This window comes from Engystomops pustulosus, chromosome 11 (assembly GCF_040894005.1).
Source record: "Engystomops pustulosus chromosome 11, aEngPut4.maternal, whole genome shotgun sequence".
In the NCBI taxonomy this organism is placed as follows: domain Eukaryota; kingdom Metazoa; phylum Chordata; class Amphibia; order Anura; family Leptodactylidae; genus Engystomops; species Engystomops pustulosus.
Genome location: NC_092421.1, coordinates 62,916,030 through 62,942,908, shown reverse-complemented (window position 1 = coordinate 62,942,908; position 26,879 = coordinate 62,916,030). Strand labels below are relative to the sequence as shown.

At 42.3% G+C, this 26,879-nt stretch overlaps 1 protein-coding gene across 1 annotated transcript in view; it reads left to right on the top strand.

Annotated features, from left to right (window-relative positions):
- The first annotated feature begins 6,002 nt into the window (after positions 1–6,002).
- The window catches only part of LOC140106765 (alpha-2-macroglobulin-like), a 39,191-nt gene continuing 18,314 nt past the window's right edge, over positions 6,003–26,879 (top strand). The window contains exons 1-15 of the mRNA XM_072131383.1: positions 6,003–6,162; positions 12,430–12,613; positions 13,221–13,377; positions 15,495–15,547; positions 16,222–16,242; positions 17,955–18,123; positions 18,662–18,746; positions 19,917–20,040; positions 20,227–20,341; positions 20,423–20,532; positions 21,988–22,143; positions 22,234–22,461; positions 25,609–25,672; positions 26,217–26,362; positions 26,717–26,866. Of these exons, the coding sequence (XP_071987484.1) occupies positions 6,089–6,162; positions 12,430–12,613; positions 13,221–13,377; positions 15,495–15,547; positions 16,222–16,242; positions 17,955–18,123; positions 18,662–18,746; positions 19,917–20,040; positions 20,227–20,341; positions 20,423–20,532; positions 21,988–22,143; positions 22,234–22,461; positions 25,609–25,672; positions 26,217–26,362; positions 26,717–26,866 (1,836 nt within the window). The 5' untranslated portion in view covers positions 6,003–6,088. The remainder of the gene's footprint in view (positions 6,163–12,429; positions 12,614–13,220; positions 13,378–15,494; positions 15,548–16,221; positions 16,243–17,954; positions 18,124–18,661; positions 18,747–19,916; positions 20,041–20,226; positions 20,342–20,422; positions 20,533–21,987; positions 22,144–22,233; positions 22,462–25,608; positions 25,673–26,216; positions 26,363–26,716; positions 26,867–26,879) is intronic.

The window sequence follows — 26,879 nt, the reverse complement described above, 5'->3', positions numbered from 1 at the left end:
CGATCCTCCGGCATCAGCTCCGTGTCCCTGCGCGGTCTGTTGCAGGGAACGTGACCTCTGGCGCTCACTGACATCATAGTATGTGCCGATGCCGGCTCACATAGTACTATGCCAGCGTGTGGCTGACGTCACGATCCCTGCGACAGACAGCACAGGGACGCAGAGCTGATGCCGGAGGATCGTGGTATAGAAGAGGACCTGCAAGGGGGCGTCAGCAGGTGAGTACACTGTTCGTTTTTTTTCTTGACTCAAGTATAAGCTAGAGGTGAGGTTTTTCAGCCCATTTTTGTGCTAGTATATACGGTACATGTCCCTGTTTTACTACTTGCCCAAACAGTGGATGTAGTAGGTCATTGCTGAGGCCAGTGATTGGCTGATAAATTATATCACTATTTACAGTGAGTGACCAGGGACATGAGTCCATTAGTGCTGACCTCTGGCATCTCATAAAAGGTTTTATGGTCTATCACTCTTTTCTTGCTATAGTCTGAGGTAGCTAGTGTTCTTTATGTATTCTAGTATCGTTGACCCTCCTGGCTTATTGCGTTTGCCTAGTGTTTCTCTTTTTCATTTCTTCTTGGCTCTGACCTACATTTGACGACTATCTCTTCTTGTTTGTATTACCTTGGCTTTGTCTTCATGTTTGCCTTTACGTGCAGAAAGGAAACGTAGACAAGTTGTCACCTACTGCCAGGCCCGGCGCCAGCACCCGGCCAACCCGGGCAAGTGCCGGGACCCCGGGGTACTGGAGGGGCCCACTCGGGCCCCCGGATCAATTGTACCAGTGTCGCTATAAGACACTGGTACAATTGATCACCATCCGGATCGATCACTTTTCTGCCTCTATGCTGCGCTGGTCGAGAGCGCAGCATAGAGGCAGAATCTAAAACTCACCTGTCCCGGCTCCCACGATGCGGCGCTCCGCAGGGTATGCGACGGTTCTGAAGCCGGCGCACATGATGACGTCATCGGATCACGTGTGCCGGCTTCAGAGCCGGCGCGTACGGGAGGCCCAGGCCGAAGACAGCTGCAGGCGCTGCTCCGGGGGAACTAGGAAAGGTGAATTCTTTTTTCTTTCCCGGAGGGTGGGGGGGTTCAGTGTGTCTGCAGGGAGAGGGGGAGGGAGGGGGTCAGTGTGTCATCAGGGAGGTCATTGTGTCAGCAGGGGGGGTTCAGTGTGTCCGTAGGGGGAGAGGACAGTGTGTCCGCAGGGGGGTGAGGGGGTCAGTGTGTCCGCAGGGGAGGGGGGGCAGTGTGGCCACTGGAGGGCGGCCCACGGAGGGGCCCACTAAGGCTCTGTCGCCAAGGGGCCCACTAAAACCTGGAGCCGGCCCTGCCTACTGCTTAGGGTAGTAGGATAAGCAGGCAAGGACAGCTAGGAAGTGGATTTAGCCTTAAGACTCACTGTCCTTATCTGTCCTTTATGTCCTTAAATCTGTTTCCTTAGAGCAGCAATACAGATATTCTGAGGATTTTTGGTAATTCCTGTTGCTTTTGATAGGTCAAATAAAGTAACCTTCCTGAGATTGTGATACCTTTTAATGGCTAACTGAAATATAAGATGTTACAAGGAAGCTTTCGGGACGTCTATGGTTTCTTCATCAGGGATAGTATAACAGTCTTTCTGAAGTGACACAGACCATATACACCATGAAAAGAGAAGTAATGTAAACAAAAGAACAATAACAATGTTGAGATAATAGGTCCCTAATTAAATGACTTGGGCAGTGTGATGGTTTATTGCCTCCAAGTTAACGCTCTGAAGTCTCTGATGACCCATTATCTCAGGAGAACATTTGTTAGAGGTTGTAGTGGGTCATGAATCCCTTTGATAGATTATATCCTGTGTGGAGGTTGTCAAAGAGGGTAATAAACTTGTATTCCCAAATTCTCATTTTGTGAGGGGAAATTGCCATTTAATACTAAAACCTTCATATCCAGGGTATTATGGCCAGGACTGCATAAGTGTTTTGCCACAGGTAGATGTTTCTGCTCCTCTTAGAATTATACCAGGCCTGATGAAGGAACCATCGCTGTCCCGAAAGCTTGTAACATCTTATATTTCAGTTAGCCAGGAATTCCTTCCACTGGCTAACATAGCACAAAACTTGTGATATGGTACATAAAATGGTAGCCCCTTATCATTGGTTTTGTTTTATTTGCATTTATTTTGCATATTCTTGAATGAGTATATTGTATTTGCTGCTACTGGAATGTTTTAGTTCATTTGAGGTGATGTTAAGTGATGAGTGAACCCATGAAAATCAGTATGGTACCCAAAGCAGCAAAGTTGCCAGCATCATTTAAATCACCCTGCGACACTATTTTGGGGAGGATCAGCGCTCCCCATTACATCATCAGGGAGTGTCAATCCTCCCCAAAATAGTGCTGTGCTTTCCCAGGTGCATTTAAAAAGTTAATGCCCACCACCGGTGCCAGCACCAATCACAGGCATTACCCGCTGTGAGCTGAGCCGGTCCCATACTCATTTGGCTGGGAAGAGGGTGGTGCAGGACCATGGTGTGGACCAGTGCAGGGCAGGGGTGCCTCCCTTTATCCTGCACCAGGTTTAGGCGCAAAGTATAGTGCAGTTCTATGCCAGGCAGTGCATCCTAATTGCTGGAGATATATCAAGAAGCCAGAGCCTCTTACTACATCTGGTGCAGGCTAAGGGCCAGTACTAACATTGAGCGCACAAAGCTCCAGCACTTGATACATCTGCCCCAAAGTGTAATGTGCATTGTGGACCATGACCATCACTTTTTTGTATTTTAATTGATTTTAGGTCAAGATCTTCATAACCTACTATGTTTTAAGTTAAGGGCTAGAAGATTGTTTTTTAGATACATCGGGATAACTGCCATGGGCCCAATGTGTCAGGGGGGTCCCGTAGCACAGCATGGTCGACACACTGTAGTAATGAGGGATATTACTGTATTCAGTGCATCCTCTACCATAAACAACTTCCAGCATAAACATCTGTTGGTGGTCAAGAACACAACATTTTAGGTACGCTCAAACACGTGTCCATATACAATCCGTCCCTGTAGAAGTACTGTACGCTTGTGAATTGCCACTAAAAAGATGCAGTCGTGCCAAGATGTATGTATTATGTCTTAAATGTAAAATGTTTTTAGTTGTTCAGTGCCAACATTTTGCTGTTTTTACCTATTATGATATTGGCCATATGGGCTAAATAGTTTAATAGTTATTATGCTATGTTTTGCTTATATATTTTTATATGTACTCATGAAGAAGCGAGTCATTTCAATTATTATATTTTTTTCTTTAAAGTTATTTTTTTTTAGTCTTTTTTTTTTAGTTTTTTTTTTTTATTTTGCAGTTTTAGTTTTACATTTATTAAAGCGTTTGTACCAGTTTTCTGCCTGACTTTGCAACATGTTTTGAAGATATTTTTATGTGAGTTCTGTGTTGTGGCTGCACTGTGTCCGTCAAAACAAAAAAAATGTGCAGCAAAAGGGGCATTCCATGAGCCACAATTCTGTCTCCACAACAATGCTGGAGCAGTGCAGGGGGCGCCAGATTCATGAAGACCTTGGGGCTCATTTCATGAACCTGCGCCCTCTCACCCTCTACAGGCAATCTGCACGTATTGCAGTTTGCACTATTTCGGATAAATGTGGCCCATTATTGGCCAAAAAAATAGAAAATCACCATGTCTGGAAATCTTTAGATGGCCACAGGCTATCATTACATTGGAATGGCTCCCATGCTATCTCAGAGGAAGAGAAGTTTAATTACTTTGACAAGTGAAAGTAACCACACAGCAGCTGTGGTCATATACAACATCTCAAGGGTCAAAGATGATTACGGGTCTTATGTAAAATGTAATGGGGACCTGTATCGGTCCCCATTGATGTCTATGGTGCCCAGTCACAGTGCGGTGAGTGAAGGTAAGAAGATCCAAGGAAATATTCATGGTCCAGCCAGACTGGAAACACGAATAAGTTTTATTTTCGGTAACATTACCAGTAAAATGCCGATATGGAGGACATGAAGCTTGACGCGTTTCAAGCAGGACACCAACTCTTAATTCTGACTATCACCATAATCAATCATCATCCTAATCAATGAGCCCTCATACAAGAACGAACATCTAGGATGGGAAAAGCTCAGATCTTAGTCATGTATTTATTGCAGAATCCAAGTGGCTTAGAGAAAGGGGTCTCCCGTTATCACCAATCGCCGTGCTAATGGCCGTCCATGACATCCAAGGGTCTATCGAAGTTGTATCGAAGCTACCAGAGGCACCACCTAATAGATTGTCTTAGAGTATTGTACTGTACATGTAAATTATAAACCAGTCACATGTCAGAATAAAGTTTATTTAAATTATCATGCCAATCACATATATATTGTGTAATGTAATATACGTCATGCCGCGCTACGCCTTTGGCTCTTCCTCATACCTCCTGGAGGAGGAACCAAGAGATTATTTCCCACGTGTACAGTCCACATAGCAGATAGCAGTGCACACAGATATAGGATAGGGTTGATCTCAGGTGAACCCCAGTTTATTTAATGCAAATCACATATTCATATTGTGTAATGTAATATATGTCATGTCACATTATGCCCCTGGCTCTTCCTCATACTTCCTTGAGGAGGAACAAGGAGATAACTTACAGATATAGGAATTAAGGAGGACCTTTCACCGCATTGCACATGTGTAGATTAGGATATCATTCTGTAGGGGCTGTTCCACAGATTCACGGCCACATTTTCCACAGTTGTGGGGAGATCATTCCCAGTTTCTGACCATTGTAATCTGTGTTTGGTCAGAGAGGAGGAGCTGGAGGCGTGTGTTATGCTAATCTTCTGTCATACTGTCCAATCAGTGGCAGGTAATGTCAGAGAAGCCTATGTTCATCTAAAGGCTGCGTTCACAAATATTCAGGTTTACACTTACCCAGCGTTTACCCAGCGTTTATGTCTATGCGTAGTTTGCGGCACCTTTACGCTTATGTGGAGTTTGCGTCACACTTACGCTTATGCTGCATTTGCATCATGTTTATGTGACTTGTGTCATGTTTTTACATTCACGTGCCGTTTGCCCCGTGTTTATGCTCATGTAAACGGCGCTAGCATTTACACTTCCGTGCCATCACGTTTGCATTTACACTTACATTTACATGTCTTTTGCAGTTGTGTCTTGTTTCCATCGTGTTTACACTTGCATATGTGTTTTTCTGTTTACATTGCATGCGTGTTTACAATTTTTGTAACTTTGCATTTTCGTAAACAGGTGTGAATGCAATGTCAACAGAATATTAGAACGTGTGTGGACGTGGACTTTAGATGCACATAGAGAAATTACAGCTCACTACTGACAGTATGAGAGAAGATTAGCATAACACACGCCCCCAGCTCCAACTCCTCCTCTCTGACCAAACACATATTATAATGGTCAGATATCAGGACTAATAACTCCGTGACCGCGTCGGCTAGGAGGAAAATTCAAAGTGCTCACGAATCTGTGAAGCAGCCCCTAGAGATGCTAATCTCCATATAAGTGAGGTAGTGAAAGGTCCTCCTGCAGTTGGTCTCTTGAGAAGACCAGTATATGGACCTTCGATGAAGGTGGTCAACCCCAGAGCTTAGATAGGACCTCAAAAGATCAAAATATCTTCACTCCAAGTCAGACATCTCCTTTACACTTTATATACAGGCATCGTATACATAGACTTAATTGCATTCTGTGCCCTACGTCTCTGCCAAGTACACCAATCAATGACATGATCCGGATGCCAGGCTGAAAGATTACACCACCACTTATTTCCTTCTGTTGAAATATTTGGGCTCCTGTGACGGCAGAGTTAACAACGTTATGAAATTCCCATAACAATTTAGGATCCTGTGTACCTGGGCGGGAGGCCATGCAAATAGAATAGGATTAAATAAACCGGTTCAGTAAACAGCTTCATCCCCAACAGAGCGAGCCTTGTGCAAGGGTCGGTGTTTGTGTAATGTGTGTAGGCAGGGGGCAGGGGGCAGTACACAGGCTCGGCTGTATAAAGCCGTCTCCCCCCAGTGCTCGTCCTCCTCAGTGTCATATCTGGCCAGCAGCATGGGGACATCAGCTCTCGCACTGTGCCTGCTCCTCAGCTTCATCCATGGAGGAGAATTTACACAATCCGACCCGTAAGTAAAACTTCATTCCTAATGCATTTATTGTATAGATTATTTTTAACAATTTTCTTACCCTTTAGATTGTTAGCTCTAATGGTGCAAACGTTCAGATCAATCTTTAATATTTATCTCTGCCCTGTCATTTCTATCCATATCTATGAAGCCTATAGACACATTGGTGGTGGTAATATTTTGCCCATAGGGGCAAATGTATCATAGTTTGTTTTTTCTGCGATTAATTTTTGAGACATTTGGCGGCTCTTTTTTGAACCTTATGTTTGATCCTGTCTTTTTACTTGTGATACATGTTCAGTTTCTGCAGGCGCAAATTTTGGCTTCTTTTTGAGACTTTTTTTTGCAAATTTCTTGAATCCACATGGACATAAGCCACGTGAGAGGTTATATACAGGAGAGGATACAAGCCACGTTAGGGGGTTATATACAGGAGTGGACACTACTGTTAATTTGGGAATTGAGGCCGTGTCCTGCATTTTTAAGCACTAGTCACATCCCAGGGAGATGATGACTTATGAGGCTGCGGTCACACATGATGAGAAGGGTGCGGTCACACGTTGCGTTTTGATTGCATTTTGAAACACATAACAAGGAGAGGAGAGGTGATTTGCCTTATTACTTTACTGCTAACATTTGCATTTACAAAACGCATTGTAAATGCAATGTTAACACATGTGTTAATGTCACGTTTCTATTGCTTTTTGTAAACGCAAATGTTAACAGTAATGTAATTAGGTAGATCACCTCTCCTCAGCTGTTGTAATAGGTTTCAAAATGCAATTAAAGCGCATTTAAAATGCAACGTGTGACCGCACCCTTAGGGTGATGCCACACATGGCGTCTTTTTGGTCCGTTTTTAAACATCCGTTTTCACTCCGTTTTTGGCAGTTTACCATGCATTTGGCTGCTTACAACTTGTTTATCTATTAAGATAATTGGGAAAAACGGACTAAAAACAGACCAAAAACGCCATGTGTGGCATCACCATTAGAAGTAACGAATACATTTTTTAAAAAAATGTAAATGCTAAAATTTCTGGATTTTCAAAAAACAGGTTTATGTGCAAAATTTTAAACATTTAAAGCATGTGAAATAATTCCAATTTACTATTACTATTTACTATTATCCAGATTATTAGAAAAAGGTCTTAGTCCTTCTAAATTTTTGTGAATAACTTGACAACTAGTAATTGCTTTAATCTCAACCTCTTTGAAGTAAGTGTACATTGTTTTAGGTCGGACACTGCGCCAATGTGTGCCCAGGATATAATCTATACTATTTGTGCCAAAAATTATTTGTTTTTTTTCAACATTCTCAACATATTCCGGGCTGGGGCTTAACATGCCGTACAGAGGGTTTGCCACTATAAGCTGATATATAGAGTATGTAGAATATACTTTATACAGGCAGTCCCCTGACTTACAGACAACCTCTAGTTACAGACGGACCTCTCTGACCTCTGGTGAAGCTCTCTGGATGTTACTTTAGTCCCAGGCTGCAATGATTAGCTGTAAGGTGTCTGTAATGAAGTTATTTTAATAATCCTTCTTCTCATGACAGCAAAAAGCTTTCAAAATCTAATTGTCCCAGTGACAAAATTTTTTTTGACTGAAGTTAGTTACCTGTTCCGACTAACAAAAAAATTCAACTTAAGTACAAACCTTAAGAACCTATCTTGGTTTAGGTTGAACATGTATTTAGGTTCTATCTTGTAACCATGGGAGTGCCTATATATCAGCATCGGGGGTCAGATTTTATCCAATATGCCCTGCAGTTTTTAAGCCTGTCAGTTTATGCGGAAATGTTTTTTTGCTACGACATAACTGCTACTTTTGTAGCTTTAGCAATTGGGGGCCCAGACTAATCATCACACATTAGTGAGAAGTGATGGATGCGCATGAATACTGTATACAGCACTGTCGCCAGTGTTCTCCACAATCCTTTTCTTCTGGTGTAAAAATATTTAAAGGTGGTCAAGAATACAATTTTTTGCCAACACTAATCACAGGTGTTACCAATCAGGTGGCGTGCCAAATGCCGAACCCAGAAGTCCAGCTGTAGTTTAGGTTCGGGGATCCAAACCTGCCATCTTCAGCATGAACCTGAACATTGCGGTTCGGGTCCGCTCATCACTAATCACAATGGGGGAGATGTATTAATGTGTTGGTCCTAAGACCAGTGCAGAGTAGAACTAAACAGTTCTCTGCTTCTTCAAATTACTCCCTAATGCTGGATTATTAATATGGATTATTAATCTGCTGCAGTATAAATCTGGCAGGTTGTACTTTGCAAATCCTATTACTTAATCTTGATTGCTGCACCACAATATTGATTTTTCTGTCGCACATGCTATTTTCTGTCCCGTCACAGCCCCAAGTTACTGAGGACACGCTGCCATTTTTTTGGGCGATTCGGAAAACTGCCTTAAAATGGTCTAAAACCTTCAATAAATGTGGTGCATGGCATTTTCAGGTGCAAATTACTCCTGCTTTCTGGCATAGAACAACAAACCTGAAAGCCAAAAGTCCCACCAGTATGGAGTAGGTCGGGAACTTGTGGTCAGACATTTCTCCCCTAGATTGTCTTATCTGAAATCCATGATTCTGGCAAAGAGACACGGTGCAGACTGGTCTAAAGTTTTTTGGTATTATGAAGTTTTAAGTTGACATTTGTTTTGTGTGAGCCACTAGGATAGGTCAGTCTGGGCCATGGTCTTTGTGTACAGCATTGTAAAATTAAAAAAAGGTAAAATTTATGTATTTTATAAGACTTTTTGTAAGTCTTTAATAGAGTCTATAAGAAACCACATTTTTAGTGGCAATTTCATTATTCCTTGTTGGCTTCCATGTAAAATTTGGCAACAGTATTTTTGCCTGGAGAGAAATCTGATGAACACGATGAATAGAGTTCTTACAACTTAAACACTTGACAAACCTCTGGTAGTTTTGCAATATACGGACTTGATGTCCAATGTCAATAGAAGTTAAAGGATAATTTCATCAATAGACTTTCTGATCCGGATTACAAATTAATGCCTACGGGGGCCAATAAATTGTGTAATGACAAGTACATATATTGCAGAGCCAGATAAAATATAACGTTCGGAGAGGGCCACGAGGGTTTCGTGTCAGTGAAGGTCGGTGGGATTTATAATGTTAGAGGGGCAGATAGTTGGTTTGGGGATTCATAATGGGTTCGCCTTGACTTGTGTTTTAATGCCCCCTTGAGCCTTGGAGGGGTACTAAAGAAACCAATGGAGCGCAAGACAGGTTTGTTCTGTACTTTACTGATTTCAATGGAACATCTAAGATGGCTTAGTGGTAGTGGGTATAACTGGACCATGATGGTGAAGATAGCTGCTATTTGCAGAGGGATTGTCTCCAGGATCAGAGCTTATTGTTGGATGTTAATAGACTTTATATTACTATTGTGTAAATTGCATCCTGCTTCATTCTAGTCCTGGACAAGTACTGTAAATTCTTTGCTTATAACCCTACATGTTTGCTCACAAAGGTCACAGGTTGTATGTGAGCAAACAAAATAAAAAAGATTAGCAATGCACGTCAGAAGAGAAAGACTTGGAGCAATTGTGCTCAACCGGCAGCCGCGCAGAGCATTGGGGGCAGATTTATTAAGACTGGCGTTTGGTCTCAATTCAAGAAAGTGTCGTAAATTTTGTAAGGAAATGAATCCCGATACTGGGTTTAAAATCAATGTATTTTATTAGATTTCCATTAAAACATAGGTGCCACAAACGAAACTCCAAATCGCCCTTAGGCTACATTGACACTGCTGTATGGGGGACATATATATATACTCCGTATATATGGCGTATACACGTCCCCCATAGACGGCAGTGGGTGCACCGCGCCGCATGGAAGCGGAATGGTGCAGCACACGTGCAGCACCGTACCGCTCCGTAACCGGGAGAAATATAGGACATGTCCTATCCTTCCCCAGAATACGGCAACGTGCGCCATATATCGCTATGGAGAGGGTCGGGGGTTAGTGGGGGCTCATCCCCTTCTCCTCTCCCAGGCACCGCTGTGTGCCCACCGTGCTACTGTACAGCAGGCACACGTGTGAATTTAGCCGTAGTCTGTGGATGATTTGTGCATTCGAAATGCATCAGCTGAAGCTTCTTTTTGTGGAATTTATGTTTTAATGGAAGCCTAATAAATTACAATGGATTTCAACCCCTTTTCCTTTTAAAATTACAAGTTTTATATGGCTGGGGCCCCAGGGGTGGATAGACTCTTGGCTGCATGAGTATTATAGCCCCTTCAAGTCCTACATATGGTATTAGAATCAAGCTTCTAAGGATGCTTCATTTTTGTCTACTTTTAGTCTGTGGTTTCAGGACCCTGGGAGGACTGTCAGAGGTCCTGAAATGGATCTTGTGTACATCTGTATTGAGAGCAGGAACAGATGTACGAGGATTTCATGGTTGAATATCCTTCTCAGAGGCGTTAGGCCCTCTTAAAGGAAACCTACCACCACGGATCTACCTATTAATCTAACGAATGTAAGGATAGCCCTTTTTAGGGCTAATCCTTTAGTGCCCACAATCTTTTAGAAACTTTAAAGGCCTTGATATGCTAATTTTCTAAAGAGGCTAATGGGGCGTGATCCCCAGTAGCCCCAGTGATCCTCCTACCAGATATCTTCAGCGAACAGCTCCTTGTAGCTCCTTGTATACGCAGAACACAGGCCAGCGGCTCCAAAGCTGGAGCTACTGAGCATGCGCAGAACTCCGGCTTCACAGATGAGTGTGCGCAGCTCCTTGTAGCTGCACGCTGAAGATATCTGGTAGGAGGATCAAAAAGCCAGTAGCCTCTTTCGAAAAATTGCATATCAAGGCCAGTAAATTTTCCAAAGGATTGTGCGGACTAAAGAATTAGCCCTGAAAAGGACTATCCTTACATTCATTAGATGCACCTACCACTTACTACTTAATAAGTAGATCTGTGGTGGTAGGTTTCCCTTAAAGGCTCTCTTTTCTTGTCCTAAATTGCCAAACACAGCACTTGGATGTCTCCGGCACGATCACTTACTGTGTATAGGAGTGCTGAAGATACGCAAGCGCTGGGCTCTCCAATTTCAGACGCCCCTATTGTATTGAATAGAGTTTCAGGACACAGACTTGACCTGGCGCTACATCAAATAATGAGATCGGGATCTTGGGGATCAGATAACCACATTAAGCTGGGAATAAAACTTTTTGTAAGTACAGGCAGTCCCCGGGTTACATACAAGATAGAGTCTGTAGGTTTGTTCTTAAGTTGAGTTTGTATGTAAGTCGGAACTGTATATTTTATCATTGTAATCCCAGCCAGAACTTTTTTGGTCTCTGTGACAATTGGATTTTAAAAATGTTGGGTTGTCATAAGAATCAATATTAAGACTAAAGCTTCATTACAGACACCTGTGATAACTGTTACAGCTGATCATTGTAGTCTAGGACTAAAGTAGAATAAATTACCAATATCCAGAGGTCCGTTTGTAACTAGGGGTCGTATGTAAGTCGGGTGTTCTTAAGTAGGGCACCGCCTGTAGTTTCTGTTGATCCAGGGAGTTATTGGTGCTCTTTTACTAAGGGTCCGTCGGATGCATTTTTGCCGGGTTTCCCTACGATTTCCGTTTTGCGGCAAATTGCCCCAGGATTTTAGTGCACACGAACGGATTGTGGCGCATCGGCGCCGGCTTGCACGCAACAGAAATCGGGGGATGTATTCGGACAAACCGCGGAATTTAAAAAAGGATTTGTGTCGCAAGATCAAGCACTCACATGCACCGGGAAAAAGCAGGTGAACTCCGGCGGACCTTGGGGCAGGAGTGACGGATGCAGGAAATCGGGTGCACGAGGTTAGTGAATCACAGCAGACCCAAATCCTCATCGGACAACGCACCGCGGGATCGCGACAGGACCGGGTAAGTAAATGTGCCCCGTTGTGTCTGTAATATTAGGGGTCTGGAAGGATTTTTTCCCTACTTTTTACCATCAACCTTGCAGGGTTTTTGCCTTCCTCTGGATCAACACTGTTTAATAGGTATGACTTGATGGACTGATTTATTTTTCTAACCTTATTAACTATGATACTGAGATACCTATGGAATTTCGAGTATCATGCTCATGAGAGATTTGTAAGACCTCTTTAATATTGTATGGTCACAAATGATCAAAGCAACAATGATTATTTATCATTAGACAGCATCAAGGAATATCCTTCCGATAACCCTAATATTAGTATCTTCTACCAACAGGACGTATATGTTGTTGGTTCCTTCAGTGTTGAAGGCCAATAATGATCAGAAGTTCTGCCTGCAGTTTTCCCATCTCAATGAGTCTGTCACTGTCACCGTGGAGCTGGAGACTCTGACCCAGAACATAACATTATTGGAGAAACAAATCACCGAATCGGAAGATGACAGCTGTGTCACTTTCAAAGTAAGTATAACAGCCTGGATCGCATCAACCCATTCTCTGTTACAGTTTGTACAGAACACAGCTGCGTTATGTGGGCTTCAGAGCTGTAATCTCTCAGACTTCATTGAGGCTTCACAGTCCGCAGTGGGTTTTTCTATAGTAAAATGCATCTCCCCACAGTTTTTTTGTAGAGTTTAAAATTGACTTCAGAGGGAGACCAAATTTGCACAACCCTCTTGAGTCTGAGAAAGACCGAATATCTATAAATAGCAACGTTTGAAGGAACAAATAAATGACATACCAGTAGGATATGATAGAGAGGAGCAATAGGGATAAAAATCAAGGAAGATAATACATCAGAGACACTCGAAAATGAAAACAAAGACCCAGTTAGCTGGTATTGACTCATTATTTTATTGTAGTTTATGTTTTTATGTTTTTGGCAAAATGCAGATAAATCGATACAGACTGTTACATAAATACTGTTGATAGACTGTAAAATGCAAAATGTAAATGTAATGCTTTATACGATTCTGTTTCTGCAATAAAACAGTTTAAAAAAAAAATGCATCTCCCACTTTGCATCACATTGACTTTACACAATCAAACTGTTTTAATTTCCTTTCAGGCCCCTGATTGTGACAAATCAAACATAGGATTCATCACTGTCGACGCTAAGGGGGAGACTCTACACCTTAAGCAAAGGAGAAGTGTCCTCATCAGACCTCTGCATAATCTAGCATTTATCCAAACGGACAAACCCATCTACAAACCCGGACAGAAAGGTTAGATTTATAATCATTTTTCCATACAGGAGGGAAAAAAACATCCAAACATAGGGTTATTTATCATTAGACCAGCTCCTTGGGAAAGTATTGGGGGATATTTATCATACGCTGGCGCTCGTGCGCCAGCATATGATAGCCCCGCCGCTGCAAATTCGCAGCCCGAGACATTAAGAGGCTTCTGCCAGCAGCGCAGCGTTCATCCTACGCGTAGAAATAAGCGCAGCTGGCGACTTTTACGTATGGAAACTCGCCGGCAGCAGCGAGTGCACAGGCGCGGGGACAGTAACGGCGTGAAGGTGGCGGATTGGGGAAAATAATCGCAAAAGCTAGCAATAAGCTAGCATTTGCGATTATTTCAGGGCCTCTGCGCCACTGGCGGTGCGCAGAGCTCCTGATAAATATCCCCCATTATGTCTATTTTTGGGGCTCCGCTGCCCATCAGATTCATTAAAGTGGCTTTGGCCCTTTAATAAATGTTCTTACAGTCTATTTTCTGTCTGGGATTTTTTTTTCAAAAAGTCCCCAAAAAAGTCTCAAAATGCATATAAAGTCTCAGCACATAGGGTTATTTATCATTGGCTTTCCTGGGCTTTTTTGGCATAAAAAAAAGACTCAAAGGGGGAGAGCCAGCGTATGATAGCCCCACTGTTGCAAATTCGCAGCCTGATACATCAAGAGGCTTCTGCCTCTTGATGTATCGGGGCTGATTGCAGCACAGCGTATGAAAAGTCGCCGGCAGCAGCGAGTGCGCAGGCGCGGGGACAGTAACGCCCCGCGCCGGCCCACTCCCGGCCGTCCGCGCCCTTTTGCGATTATTTCAGGGCCTCTGCGCCACTGGCGGTGCGCAGAGGTCCTGATGAATATCCCCCAAAGTAGTCGCATTGAGGTTTTTTGAGACTTTTCACTGCTAAAAAGTCTCACACAGCTATTTCTGCCACTTCATTAATCTGGTATAAGCATACAACTACTGTTTGTGCAACACAGTGCAAATCCAGATTCATTACTTTTGCAAAAAGTTATTTATTAAAGGGCCAAAGCCACTTTAATGAATCTGATGGGCAGCGGAGTGCTAAAAATACACATAGAACTGTCCCAAGGAGCTGGTCTGATGATAAATAACCCCCATAGACTAGCAGTCGATTGGAGTAAGTTTGAGACTTTTTATGAGACTTTTTGCAAAAGTCTCAAGTCACGTATCTGGCTTTTCACAGTGTTGCACTAGCAGTAATTCTATGTTTAAGCCAGATTAATGAAGAGGTCTATATAGAGTCCTGTGAAACTTTTTAGCTGTGAAAAGTCTCAAAAGCCATCAATGTGACTACTCTGAGATTTTTTTTTACGCAAAAAATCCCAGGAAAACCAATGATAAATAACCCCCATAGAGTTTAATTCAGGCACACAAATTGTGTGAAACTTTGAACATTCCTCTAAGATTCCTCTAAGAACATGGAATTCGGGGTTGTAATTCCATAGTCGTTATTCTGTTCAAAAACTCTCCGTTTTTGGATGTTAATTTATTTTGAAAGGAAATCTTCCATCAAAAGATAGCAAAATGCGGCATTTTCTTCCTTGCTCTATCCTAGAAAATGTATTTGTATAATTTCCAGAAGCCCTAGAGGAGCATCAATGACTAAGGCTCCACTAGCCTACAAGGTGGCCTTAATTTGCAAAGTCTCTGTAAAGAGAACTCTTACTTCCTGACCCTAGTCTAAAGACTCTCAAACCAGTTCCTTGCACTGTACTGAAATAATGCCCACACTTCAAAACAGGGTTCTCTACAGTTGGAAATCTTTTCCTTCTGGAATAGATAAACTGGTCTGGCTTTAATCCCACATCATGTCATAAGGCTTCTTGAAAGTCATGCTTGATGGTAAGTGGGCTGCCATTCACTGTAGCAAAAAGAGGTGCTCCTTTTCCCATCCCAGAAATATACATAAGTATTTGCATATTTTCAAGAATCCTCTAATAGAGCATCAATGGCTAGAAGTCTTTACTAACATGCAAGTTGGCCTTAGTTGGCAAAGTCTCCACAAGGAGAACTCTTACTACATGTGTGTATTTGTATGTTGTTACTTTCATTTTTCTATGTTACTCATTGTATATCTTTTATGCAGTTCAGTTCCGTATCGCAGCTTTGGATGAAACATTTCATGCAGTGTCTGAGAAGGTAAGTGGAAGATTTTCCTAATTATTATATATTGCACATACTAGAGAAGGAGTTTTAGAGTTTGAGGGTTCACTGTTAAGTATTGAGGATTCAGAGAAAGTTTGTTTGCCCTGCTTCTTTCAACACATAGTGGCTGACTCAATCACTGGGAGTGGTGAGATGGACTCACAGAGGGGTATTTATTTGCCTCTTGATGTATTCTGCAGTGAGCTGTACAAAATTTATTTCTACACCAGGTCCTACCTTGCATAGAAATAAGCGCAGCCACGGACTTCTCACATTTGAGAAGCAAGTGGGGACAAGAACCCCCGGCACTGGCCCACTGCCCCGCCTGCCACACTCCTTCCTGCACCTCCATACCCCTCCCCCTGGGTCTTCTACACTTTAGATGCAAGTTTTTGAATAAAATATTCAAAATCATAAAATTACATGAATATATATATATATATATATATATATATATATATATATATATATATATATATATATGTTATGTATGAAGCAACAAATACAGTAGATATTCCTGAGCTCGCTGTTCCCTTCACTACCTTATTCTCTTTCAGCAGATTTTGTTTTGAAATTTTTTTGTTTCTTAATCATTTAGAATCTCAACATTAGAAAAATGATCTATTTCAAAATGTATCTTTTAATGTCCTTCTCTCTTTTTGTTACAGTTCCCTGTGGTTTATGTTGAGGTAAGAAGTTTACACTTGTTGCAACACTCATTACTTCAATAAATACATATGTACAGAGAAGGCTGGCGTTATGGGGTGGCAAACTGGGCACTTGCTCAGGGCCCCCGGTCCTAAAGTCCCCCCCCCCCCCACATGTAGACTTTTGTGGACAGAGGATGTGTTGCTCCTTCAATACCCCTTAGTTGAATTCCTGGGTGAAGATGTTTATCATCTATCTGTCTAGTTATCTGCCTATAATTTGTCTATATCCTATCTATATATCTGTCTATTTAACCATTTATCTATCTAGCTTTTTGTCTATTTGTCTATATCTTCTATCTCTCTTCTACTGTATTTATCTTCTATCATATATCTTGCTATATGTATATAATCTTTATATTTCTGCATTTATAAATCTATTTGCTATCTATAAATCTTTCATATTTATCTTCTATCATCAATCTCCCTATCATCTGTTTATCTCCTCAGCTCTCAGCCCCCACCTTTGTGCTCCTGCAAAGCTCCTCCCTCTCCCACTGATGTCAGCACACCAGGCTCTGAGCTCTGTGAAGGAGCAGGTGGGAGGATCTGTACAGGAGCACAAAGGTGGGGTCCAAGAGCAGAAATTGTTTGTGCAATGAAAAGTGATACACAAAATATACTGGAATATTGTATCAATTCTTCATGGTTTTCTAGATCTCTGCTTGCTGTCATGCAACAGAACGCTTTGTTTAATTTCTTAAGATAAACACTGCTCCATGGTCATGTGATGTCACACAGGTGCACGGCTCTCTATAGCAGACAGTGTAATCAGAGCTATGTGATATAACAAGCCGTGCTCTTGTGTGACATCACATGACCAGCGAAATAAAGAGCCGTGCACCTGTGTGACAACACATGACAGAGGAGATAATGAGCCTTGCACCTGTGTGACATCACATGACCGTGGGCCGGTGTTTATCTACGTGAAGTAAATAATGAAACTCCCTGTGTCATGTCAGCAAAAAGATATAAAGAAAACTGTGAGGAATTGATAAAGAAAGTTTAATGGAAAGTTGTAAAACTTTCCATTGCACAAACAATATCAATTATTAACATATTGAGAAAGTGGTGCAGGCAAAACTTTTCATAAATGTATATTGGTAAATTACCTCATATTCTGCCCCCTACATGCTGCAAAAACTTGAGGTGAGATGGTCAACCCCTTTGTTTGTAGCCAAAACATTGGGGGTCATTTACTAAGGGCCCGATTTGTGTTTTTCCGACGTGTTACCCAAATATTTCCGATTTTCCCTGAATTACCACGGGATTTTGCCGCATGCAATCGGATTGTGGCGCATTGGCGCTGGCATGCACGCGATGGAAATCAGGGGGCGTGGGGGAACGAAAACCCGACGGATTCAGAAAAAAAGCCGCATTAAAAAAAAAAAGTGTTGCGGGACTCGCGCTTACCTTCACTCAGCCCGGCTTGGTGAAGATCAGTGCATTCAGCGCAGCAGTGCCACCTGGTGGACGTCAGAGGAACTACCTTAGTGAATCCCGGGCCGGACCCGAATCCACCACAGAGAACGCGCCGCTGGATCGCGAATGGACCGGGTAAGTAAATCTGCCCCATTGTTCTATTTACATATACATATGCTAAAGACCGATGGAGGGATAGACAGACAGATATAAGATAGATGATAGATATGATGATATGAAATGGATGATTGAAAAGTTATGTTTTCTTTTAGGATCCCCGAAGAAATCGCATCGCCCAATGGATGAATTTGGAGACAAAGAAAGGGATAGCACAAGAGTCCTTCCTTCTCACCTCTGAGCCTCAACTGGGAACTTATAAACTGATTGTCCAGAGGAAAAAAGGCTCACAAATCGAGCAGCAGTTTACTGTGGAGGAATATGGTATTCACTGTTACAATATTCTTATTCTGCTGATGCATAGAACAAATATAAATTGGTAACAGTATTCTCAATACTTTGCAGAAACTACTAAAGCAATTAAAATGGCAACTGGGACAAGACCATCTGACTGTTCTTTAACCTCATCAGCCAGACATCCCTGTCCATAAAATGGCTAAAGATGGAGGATCATGTCATCTCTGATTATGAGCAATCACCTTGCCAGGACCTTATAATAACATTCATAAATATAAGATCAAGGTCCTGGCAGGGCAATTGCTCATAGTCAGGTAGAGATCACATGACTCTCCAAGTGCAGCCATTTTATGGACAGTAATGTCTGGCTGATAAGGTAAAACACAGGAGGCTTCACTTTACATATCAAGAAATCTGTGTAGTATATTGGCATGTTCCCCAATGTGGCCAACCCATAAAATGTTCTAATGTCAGGTTTTTTGTAAGATGTGGCAGCACCCACTAAAATATATGATATATCTTGATGATTAGGGATTGATTTTCATATTTACCTTTTCATATTTAGTTCTGCCCAAATTTGAGGTGAAGGTGACCGTGCCCCCAGTTATCACTATTTTGGATAAAGAAGTTGAAATAACCGTATGTGGAAAGTAAGTTATTAATATAAAGAACCATTGAAAAAGTACATTGGACCTGAAGGTATGAGGCTACAATATGCAGATAGGTCCTATGTGTCCAGTAGCTGATAACAACACGGGAGGTTTGGGCAGCAGCCAGGGCTTCTAGGGGGGCCCGTGGTCCCCAAAAACACCTACCAAATTTGATACTGCCCTGCAGAGATAATGAGAAGGACCTCTGGCCTTGAAAACATCATACAGGTATATTAGAACCCTTCAAGGGCATCTGTCGATCTTCCAAAGGTCCTTAACAGCAGGACTAGAAGACGGCAGAAGGAATACTAGAAGCTTGTTTCTGGTACCGTATGTAGGCAGTAAATATCAAACCATTAAAAAAGAATTGGACTAGGTTGTGCCCACAATTTACTTCCCTCCACCCTCCTTGCTATTGGACATTTGCTCCAAGCAGAACATTGATTATTTATAAAGTTTATTAGGTGGTCTCTTACTCAGTCTGCCCCCTCCACCAAAAGGAGGTCTAGGTAATTTGGATATACAAATAAACTTCATTGAGAAATGTAAGGATCTTTAGGGGTCCAAATGTCTAAAACCCCCCACATGTGGGTCACAAATTTCTCCTTTATGGAAAAACATTGCTTAACTAACTTCTGGGGAACTGATAAAGCAATTTATTCAGCTATCTCCTTACATCCCCTTGCAAATGAATGTACACTACTTCTACATTCCAAGAAGGGAACTCTCACATTTAATTGTTTGTTGAACCCCCTGGGTTGGATCTCAGTAATTTTATCAATAGAGATTAGCGGGATTCGCTTTTAAGTTCAGGTCCGGGTTTGGGTCCAGAAATGTTGCTGAATTGGTGGCCGATCTGGTAAATTTACACCGCTACCAACTATCCATGGCTTTGATTGGCCAGCAGAGTCCCCCTGGCCAATCACAGTCATGGCTGGTAGTAAATAGGAGCGTTAATTTGCTTGATTGGCTGCGCGACCGCCAATCTGGCAATATGTCTGTGTCGTGTGGGACATACCTGGACCCGAACTAAGAGTTTGGTTCTGCCCATCTCTACTTATCAAGTTTCCCCTATAATTCATGAATATAAATGTTCTTCTATGCAAAAAAACCCTTTGAGCCCAGTCATTCTCTATCTCATGTAACAGAAATACTTGTCTATTTTAACAGGTACACCTATGGAAAACCAGTTTTGGGGCAAATCGATGTCCAAGTCTGCAGAATGATCTCAGGCCTCAGTTATTCTAACTGCCCTCTGGAAGAGAAGAGTGTATGTGAAAGCCTGACACATGAGGTTAGTACAACAGAATACAAGACAATGATACAAAATGATAAAAAAAAACACTTGATCCCCGACTTACCCCCAATATAGTCTGTAAGGGGCTTCCATGGCACTTTCTTGGTGCTTTTCTTGCTTCTCTTGGCAATATATGAAGACCCCCTTTTCTTACCATTTTTAAACAATTGACTTCCTTTTCAGGCTGATAAAAATGGATGTTTCTCACAAGTGGTAAAGACCAAATTCTTCCAAATGAAACGTTCCGGATATGAAATGAAACTTATTACAAGTGCAAAGATAACAGAGGAAGGAACAGGTGAGATAAATCAAGAGCTCAAATAGTTTAACACATGTTGGACCATGTGAAAGGACTTCATCTTTAATCTCTCTCCAACAGGAGTAGTACTTACTGGAGAAGGACAATCCGAGATCAAGCAGACTATTGCTAAAGTATCATTCCGACAGGTGGATTCCCACTTTAAACAGGGCATTCCCATCTATGGACAGGTGAGATGGGATGATGTCTGCAGCAGATCTGACCTATGGCATTAAAGAGAACCCGTCATGCAAAATAACCCCCCTAATCTAAATATATTTTCATAAACTGCCATTAGAGAGCATTGCCTCTATCCCTTCATTGTCCCTCTACATGCCTGTAAACCTAAGCAATGAGGTCCTAAAGCTGTATGCAAATGACCTGTGAAATGTCCAATGAAGCATTAGCATATTCAAGCTGTCCACTCTATTCATGAGTGGGAGGTACAGCCACACCCCCAGTGCATGACTGACAGCCTGTATAATGGTGTGAGGCTGTATAATGATGTGCTTGCTGGTGGCCACGCCCCCTGCAGCCTGTGTGTGCATGTGTGTGTGTGTATAGGAGAGATACAGCAGCTCCAGGCAGCCATGTTACAGCAGAACATGTCAGATTCATGTGTAGCTGATGTGTGTCTCTCACCTGTATATTGGGAGGATGCAGCATGTCAGCAGATGCAGCAAACACACACTAGCAATGCTTTACTATACATTACACACAGACATGAGCAGGGGGAGGAGAGGGGAGGGGGAACAGGGGTGATATCACTGCCTCTGTGACCAGCCTAATTTACATAATAAAGAAAAGATGATTTTATAATGATTAATGTATGAAATAACTAGATAAAGGCTGGGATGGGATCCTTGTGAGCTGCTCCAACAGGCAGAGGTGACAGGACTAGTGACACAGACCTGATGACAGGTGTCCTTTAAAGATGACCTCTCACCAATTTCATGCACCACCAATGCCATCTCTTTATTACTTCTTACAACCTACTTTGTTGTGTCAATCATCTGGTGTAGTTGGGATTTTATCGTTTCCAACTGCAGCCTTAATAATCAGCACACTCAGATCACAACATGTCCAAAGTGATTTCATGTAATTGGAGAGCAGCACCCATTCGAAGTCTATGCCAGGTTATAGAAAGTTTGGCTGGCCATGGGGTCCCTGCCCTTGTTCCTCATCCATCCACCCCAACATCTTTTGGCCAAACAAGTAAGCAAATTCCTTGGCTACTTATTCATACCTTGGCACATACGGCAAGATACATCGTCCCTAATATGTTAATTAGGCCCTCTACTTATTGGCCAGTGGAAGGATGTCAGACTGTAGCCCAGGACCGCCCCCTAGGACAGTAAAGAGCCTGAAATCAAATCTAATGGCCCAGATTGCTCACAAATGGTGGAGCAGTGCTCATTAAAAAATGCAAAAGATTGGAGTTGATGGAGATGGTGAAAGATCCCTTTTAATACATGGCAAAATCCCGACCCATCTTCTAGTGTCCTCATATATTTATCTCATATTCAGTTACTTTGTTAAGTAACTAGATCTTACAGGCGGTGTACATCGTGAGTGTATATATAGTGTATGAACACGACCCTTTGTTCATTTCATCTCATATTCACACCTCACATACATTTGAGCAGATCTTCCTTGAAGACGCCGCTGGAAAGCCAATTCCAAACGAGAATATAACCATCTTTGTAAGCGGCAAAAACTTCACCTACACAACTGGACCTGACGGAACCACAGATTTTTCTATTGACACCAAGTCTTTTCACTCATCATCTGTGTATCTCAAGGTGAGAAATATCAATCATTCATATTAAATAACTTCAATGGTATAGAAAATAGATTTGAATCTAAAGATTATTTTGTTTGTATTCGCACAGGCCGTTTACAAGACGTCAGAACAATGTTATAGTCGTTCCACGTTGTTTCCACGTTACGAGGAGGCTTCACAAACTGTTTCACGTTTCTACTCGCGGACAAAGAGCTATGTAAAGATCCAGCCCATATACAGGACACTGACCTGCGGAAATGATGAGATGTTCACAGTGTTTTATGCTCTCACTCCTGAGGGGGTTGGCAAAGCTACTGGTGTTCAGTTTTACCATTTGGTAAGTGTTTATCCATCCATACAGTTAAATGGGGTCTCTGATTAAGAGGTTTTTTTTTTAAATATATCCTATTAGTAAATTGTGGGACTATTTACATCTCTGGCTTGAAATCAGATGTGATACACCGAGGTAGAGGCACACATAAACTTGCCCCCTATCGCCTTTATTATTTGATTTGGTGTTCAAACCATAGGCGAAAGCACTGCATGCTTCTACTATTAAGAGAGGGATCAAAGTGGAGAATAGCTGGACAAAAACAGTGTTGTCTGCAGGCGACATACTGCGGTTTATCTCTGATCCGTTATCATGACTCCCAAGATGTTGGGTTTTAAAGTAAATCCTGCCAAATGTGACCTCTTGCTGCTAGACCCCCTTCTATTCATGGGACGGGCAGCAGTAAGGACTTTTGGGATTCACCTAACTAAATGCATAAAATTCATTGGCTAGACATCGTCCTCACTATATTTAGCTATTTGCCATTATTCCAGAAAATAAGTACTAAATTCCTTTGGTCGGAATCTTTACCTTTAAATATTTCTGGTAGAATACTTCTCATTACAATGATTAGGTTTTTTAGGATTGATATATCCCTTACAGATGTTCCTTCTGTTACTGAAAACAGTAGATATACAAGATCTGATCAAGGCCTTTACCACCTTTGTATCGCGAGGCAAAAGATATCCTTAAATATTCCAAATATTTTAGAGGGTTGAATTTCCCTGACGTGAAAAGTTATAATCATGCATGATTACTGCGTCACTTTACTGATTGGGTCCACAAGACTAAATTCTATTTCAATGTACAACTAGAACCGTCACTACTGCAAGCCTACGGCCTAGTACCAGCCCTACACATGCAAAGCTACCAAAGATAGAAAAACAGTGCTCCTGAGAGACACCATTGCAACATGGGAAGTGATATATGGACAGTTTGGTTTGTCCTTTCAATTCTCTAAACATCTCACTCTCTGGGATAACCCAAAGATTCAGGCAAGAAGGACGAGCAGCTTGTTTGCACCTTGAAAAGAGAGGGATATTAGACAACTGAACCAGACGATCCACCCAACGGAACCAAGGCTAAAATCTTTAGCTGAACCTAAAACCAAATACAATCTGCCAGATAGGCAGGACTTTTCTTATGCCAAGTTAGCAACATTTTGCTCTTATAAACTACACAACCTAGCAAACAAAATATCCGCCAACACCTATGATAGACTATTTGGGACGTCATATGGAGATCCATTTTGATACTTTCAATTTTGTTGGGTAGAAAAAAAGAGGGGAAGCATTGGAAAGGGCAATTAAGAGCAAATGATGTTTCTTCTTGCATCCTGTTGCAATGGGAATGGGTGCGCAGACACATTGGGGCAAATCTACTTAGCTTGTTCTGTCGCAATACCCGATTTGGACGGTCCGGCGCAATTCATGGACATCGTGCGCCCGAGTTCCTGCATCCATCGCTTCCCGGTCAACACAATTCTAAATGTTAAATCTTGCGCGTTGTCTGAATCCGTCGGGTCCGACGGGTCCCCTGATTTCTGTCGCGTGCAAGCTGGCACTGATATGCCAAAATCCGATCACATGCAACAAAATCCTGGGGCAATTCAGCGCAAAACGGAAATCATCGGGAAAGCAGATGAAAATGCGCTCTGCGGACCCTTAGTAAATGAGCCCCTATATGAGCAAAGGTTGAGGGAGACCCTCTGCAAATTATTCCATGCTGCCATCTACGCGTTCAAGATCTAAAACATGACACTATAGAATAACAAAATTCCCAAAGTACATTGCACCTTTGGTGGATTTATATCGTACTATATGGATGTCCCAACATACAATGGATGAAAATTTGCGATCAGATTGACAAATCATACTCCGACACTCTCCCACTCCATGCCTTGTCTCTCCATTCCATTCGGCATATCCAGTGACCAGAAAGAAGATGGTTGAGTTGTTGTTACCATTTGTGCATGTCACACTCCTGGTAGCCAAACCATTGATTGGATTATTCCTTTCCTACTTGGGTGGAAGTGTTAGCCCAAATTAAAAATTTTACCTAGAGGTGGACTAGGCTTATATACTGTACTCTCTAGAAGTATCGTAGGGCAAGTGTTAACCACGTTTCCTAGGTTGACCGTAGCTGTGCCAACTCAACTCAAAGTGGGTTACGATAGATTCCTAGTTATGCTCTAGCCCAGTGGTGGCGAACCTTTGGCACTGGTGCCAGAGGTGGCACTCAGAGCCCTTTCTGTGGGCACCCAGGCCTTCCTGCCAACAGAGAGTTTGCCAGACAGAACTCAGGGCTTCCTCTTGTGGTCCAAGACAGCCCAGGACGTGCTATGCTCAGCGCCATTTTAAAGCAATATCCTTGGTAGCCAGCCAGGATGATTGAGATGGTGTGGATAGATATGGGTTGTCGTTGGAGCTCCTGCTCTGGGTCCCCTGATTCTTTCTCTTCAGGGAACCCTGGAAGGAAGCTACAACCCAAATTTCTCCATCCTCTTTCTATTGTATTGTTGGACTCAGGAAACCAATACGATTGAAACCTGTGATACAGCTGGGATCAATAAGTTACTACTTAAATTGTCATTTTTCATAGTTTATACGGTTGAAAAAAGACACTTGTCCATCAAGTTCAACCAAGGAAGGGAAGGGATTGGATGAGGAAGGGATTTAGGGGAAACAATTCTATGTTGGCACTTTGTGACATGTAAATGGATAATGGTTGTAGTTTGGATACTCTGTCTCCAAAAGGTTCGCCGTCACTGCTCTAGCCCTTTGAGACCTTGCATCACAATATCTACCTATGAAATTAATTTGCTTGGGTCACACAACCATGCTTGTTCTGGAAATGCACACCAATATTTCTTGAACTGAAGATGGTCTTGGGAAAAGTGGCTTTGGGGAAGAGCTCCTTGTTCTACCAGCTGGAGTGGTAAGCAAACAATACGAGTTTCTTCTACTCCTGATGCTTCCTAACCAAAATACATCCAATGTTCACAACTCGTTTAATGTTTTATGTCATGTTGCTAGCAAATACTGAGTAGTTAACTTAAAAAAATAACTGGGCACATTCAAGCTTTGAATTTACTGTTGAAATATGAACAATTACTGTATATTTTATATATTTTTTTATCTTCTGTATGTACAGATGATGGCAAAAGGAGGAATTGTTGATTTTGGAAAGCAAGAAGTAAAACTAACTGAAAATCAAGGTACAGTATGATCCTCCATAGTGATATAATGTCTCATTACCTATGTATGTGACCATTACGGTTCACATATGTTAAATCCTTCTTCTTCTTGACATTACGCAATGGAGGAGAGGCCTCCATCTACATTAGATCCGTCTATAGGAGTCAATAGGAATAGCTTTGCTTTTGGCCAGATTAGCATTTGGCTCACAATCGTATAAGGTGAATGTAGGGTCGGCTCCAGGTATCAGTAGGCCCCTGGGCGACAGAGCCTCAGTGGGCCCCTTTGCAGTGAACTCACGTGGCGGAATTAAAAATTCAGAAACGAAAACAGTCTCCTGTTCCCTAAAATATTCCCTAGGTATAGCCTTTCTTATATAAGCCCCCCTCAGTTCCTATGGAATCATTAGATACAGCCCCCCTCATCCCATGGATTCCTTACATACAGCCTTATGTGGGCCCCCCCAGCAGCTCTGGACCCCGACACTTGCCCCGGTATAACCAGTGCTGGCCCCGGCTCTGGGTGAATTGGTTACTTCACTAACCTTCTCTCTATTTCCCATAGAATCTCTCGGACAGTTTACATTCTCTCTTCCTGTAAATGTTCACACCGCACCCTTGGCTAAACTTCTGGTTTATATGGTTCTGGAAAGTGGTGAGGTCCTTGCCGATAGTATCAGCGTTAAAGTGGAAAAATGCTTCACAAACAAGGTGAGATGTGTGACCACTATTTACAGGGATTAACCATCTAAAACACATTTCAAATATGTACTTACATTTATTAAATGAATGGCATTACTACTACAGAATCTCATGTATATCCAGAGTTAGGCCTCGTGCACGTATAACGGACCGCTTACAATGGACCTGTGGTCCGTCGTTTGGAGTCTGTTTGTCATCGGTGTATGATGTCCACTCAACACTTATGACCAAAGAAAAGACTCAGACAGGAATGGAACCTGCAGTTTGGGCAGTTGGCTCATACATAGGGCCATGGAAACAATAGTAAGAAATGGGGACATGTGCTGGTTGGTGAGGTCTCACGGTTACCTTGATTTCATTCAGGTGAAGCTTTCCTTCTCTGCCAGTGAAGCTCTTCCAGGATCACAAGTCGATCTCACCCTCTTCGCTCAGCCAGACTCTCTCTGCGCGTTGCGAGCTGTGGATGTCAGTGTCTCACTGCTAAAGCCTGAGGCTGAAATGTCACCGAAATCGGTATGAAAGTTCC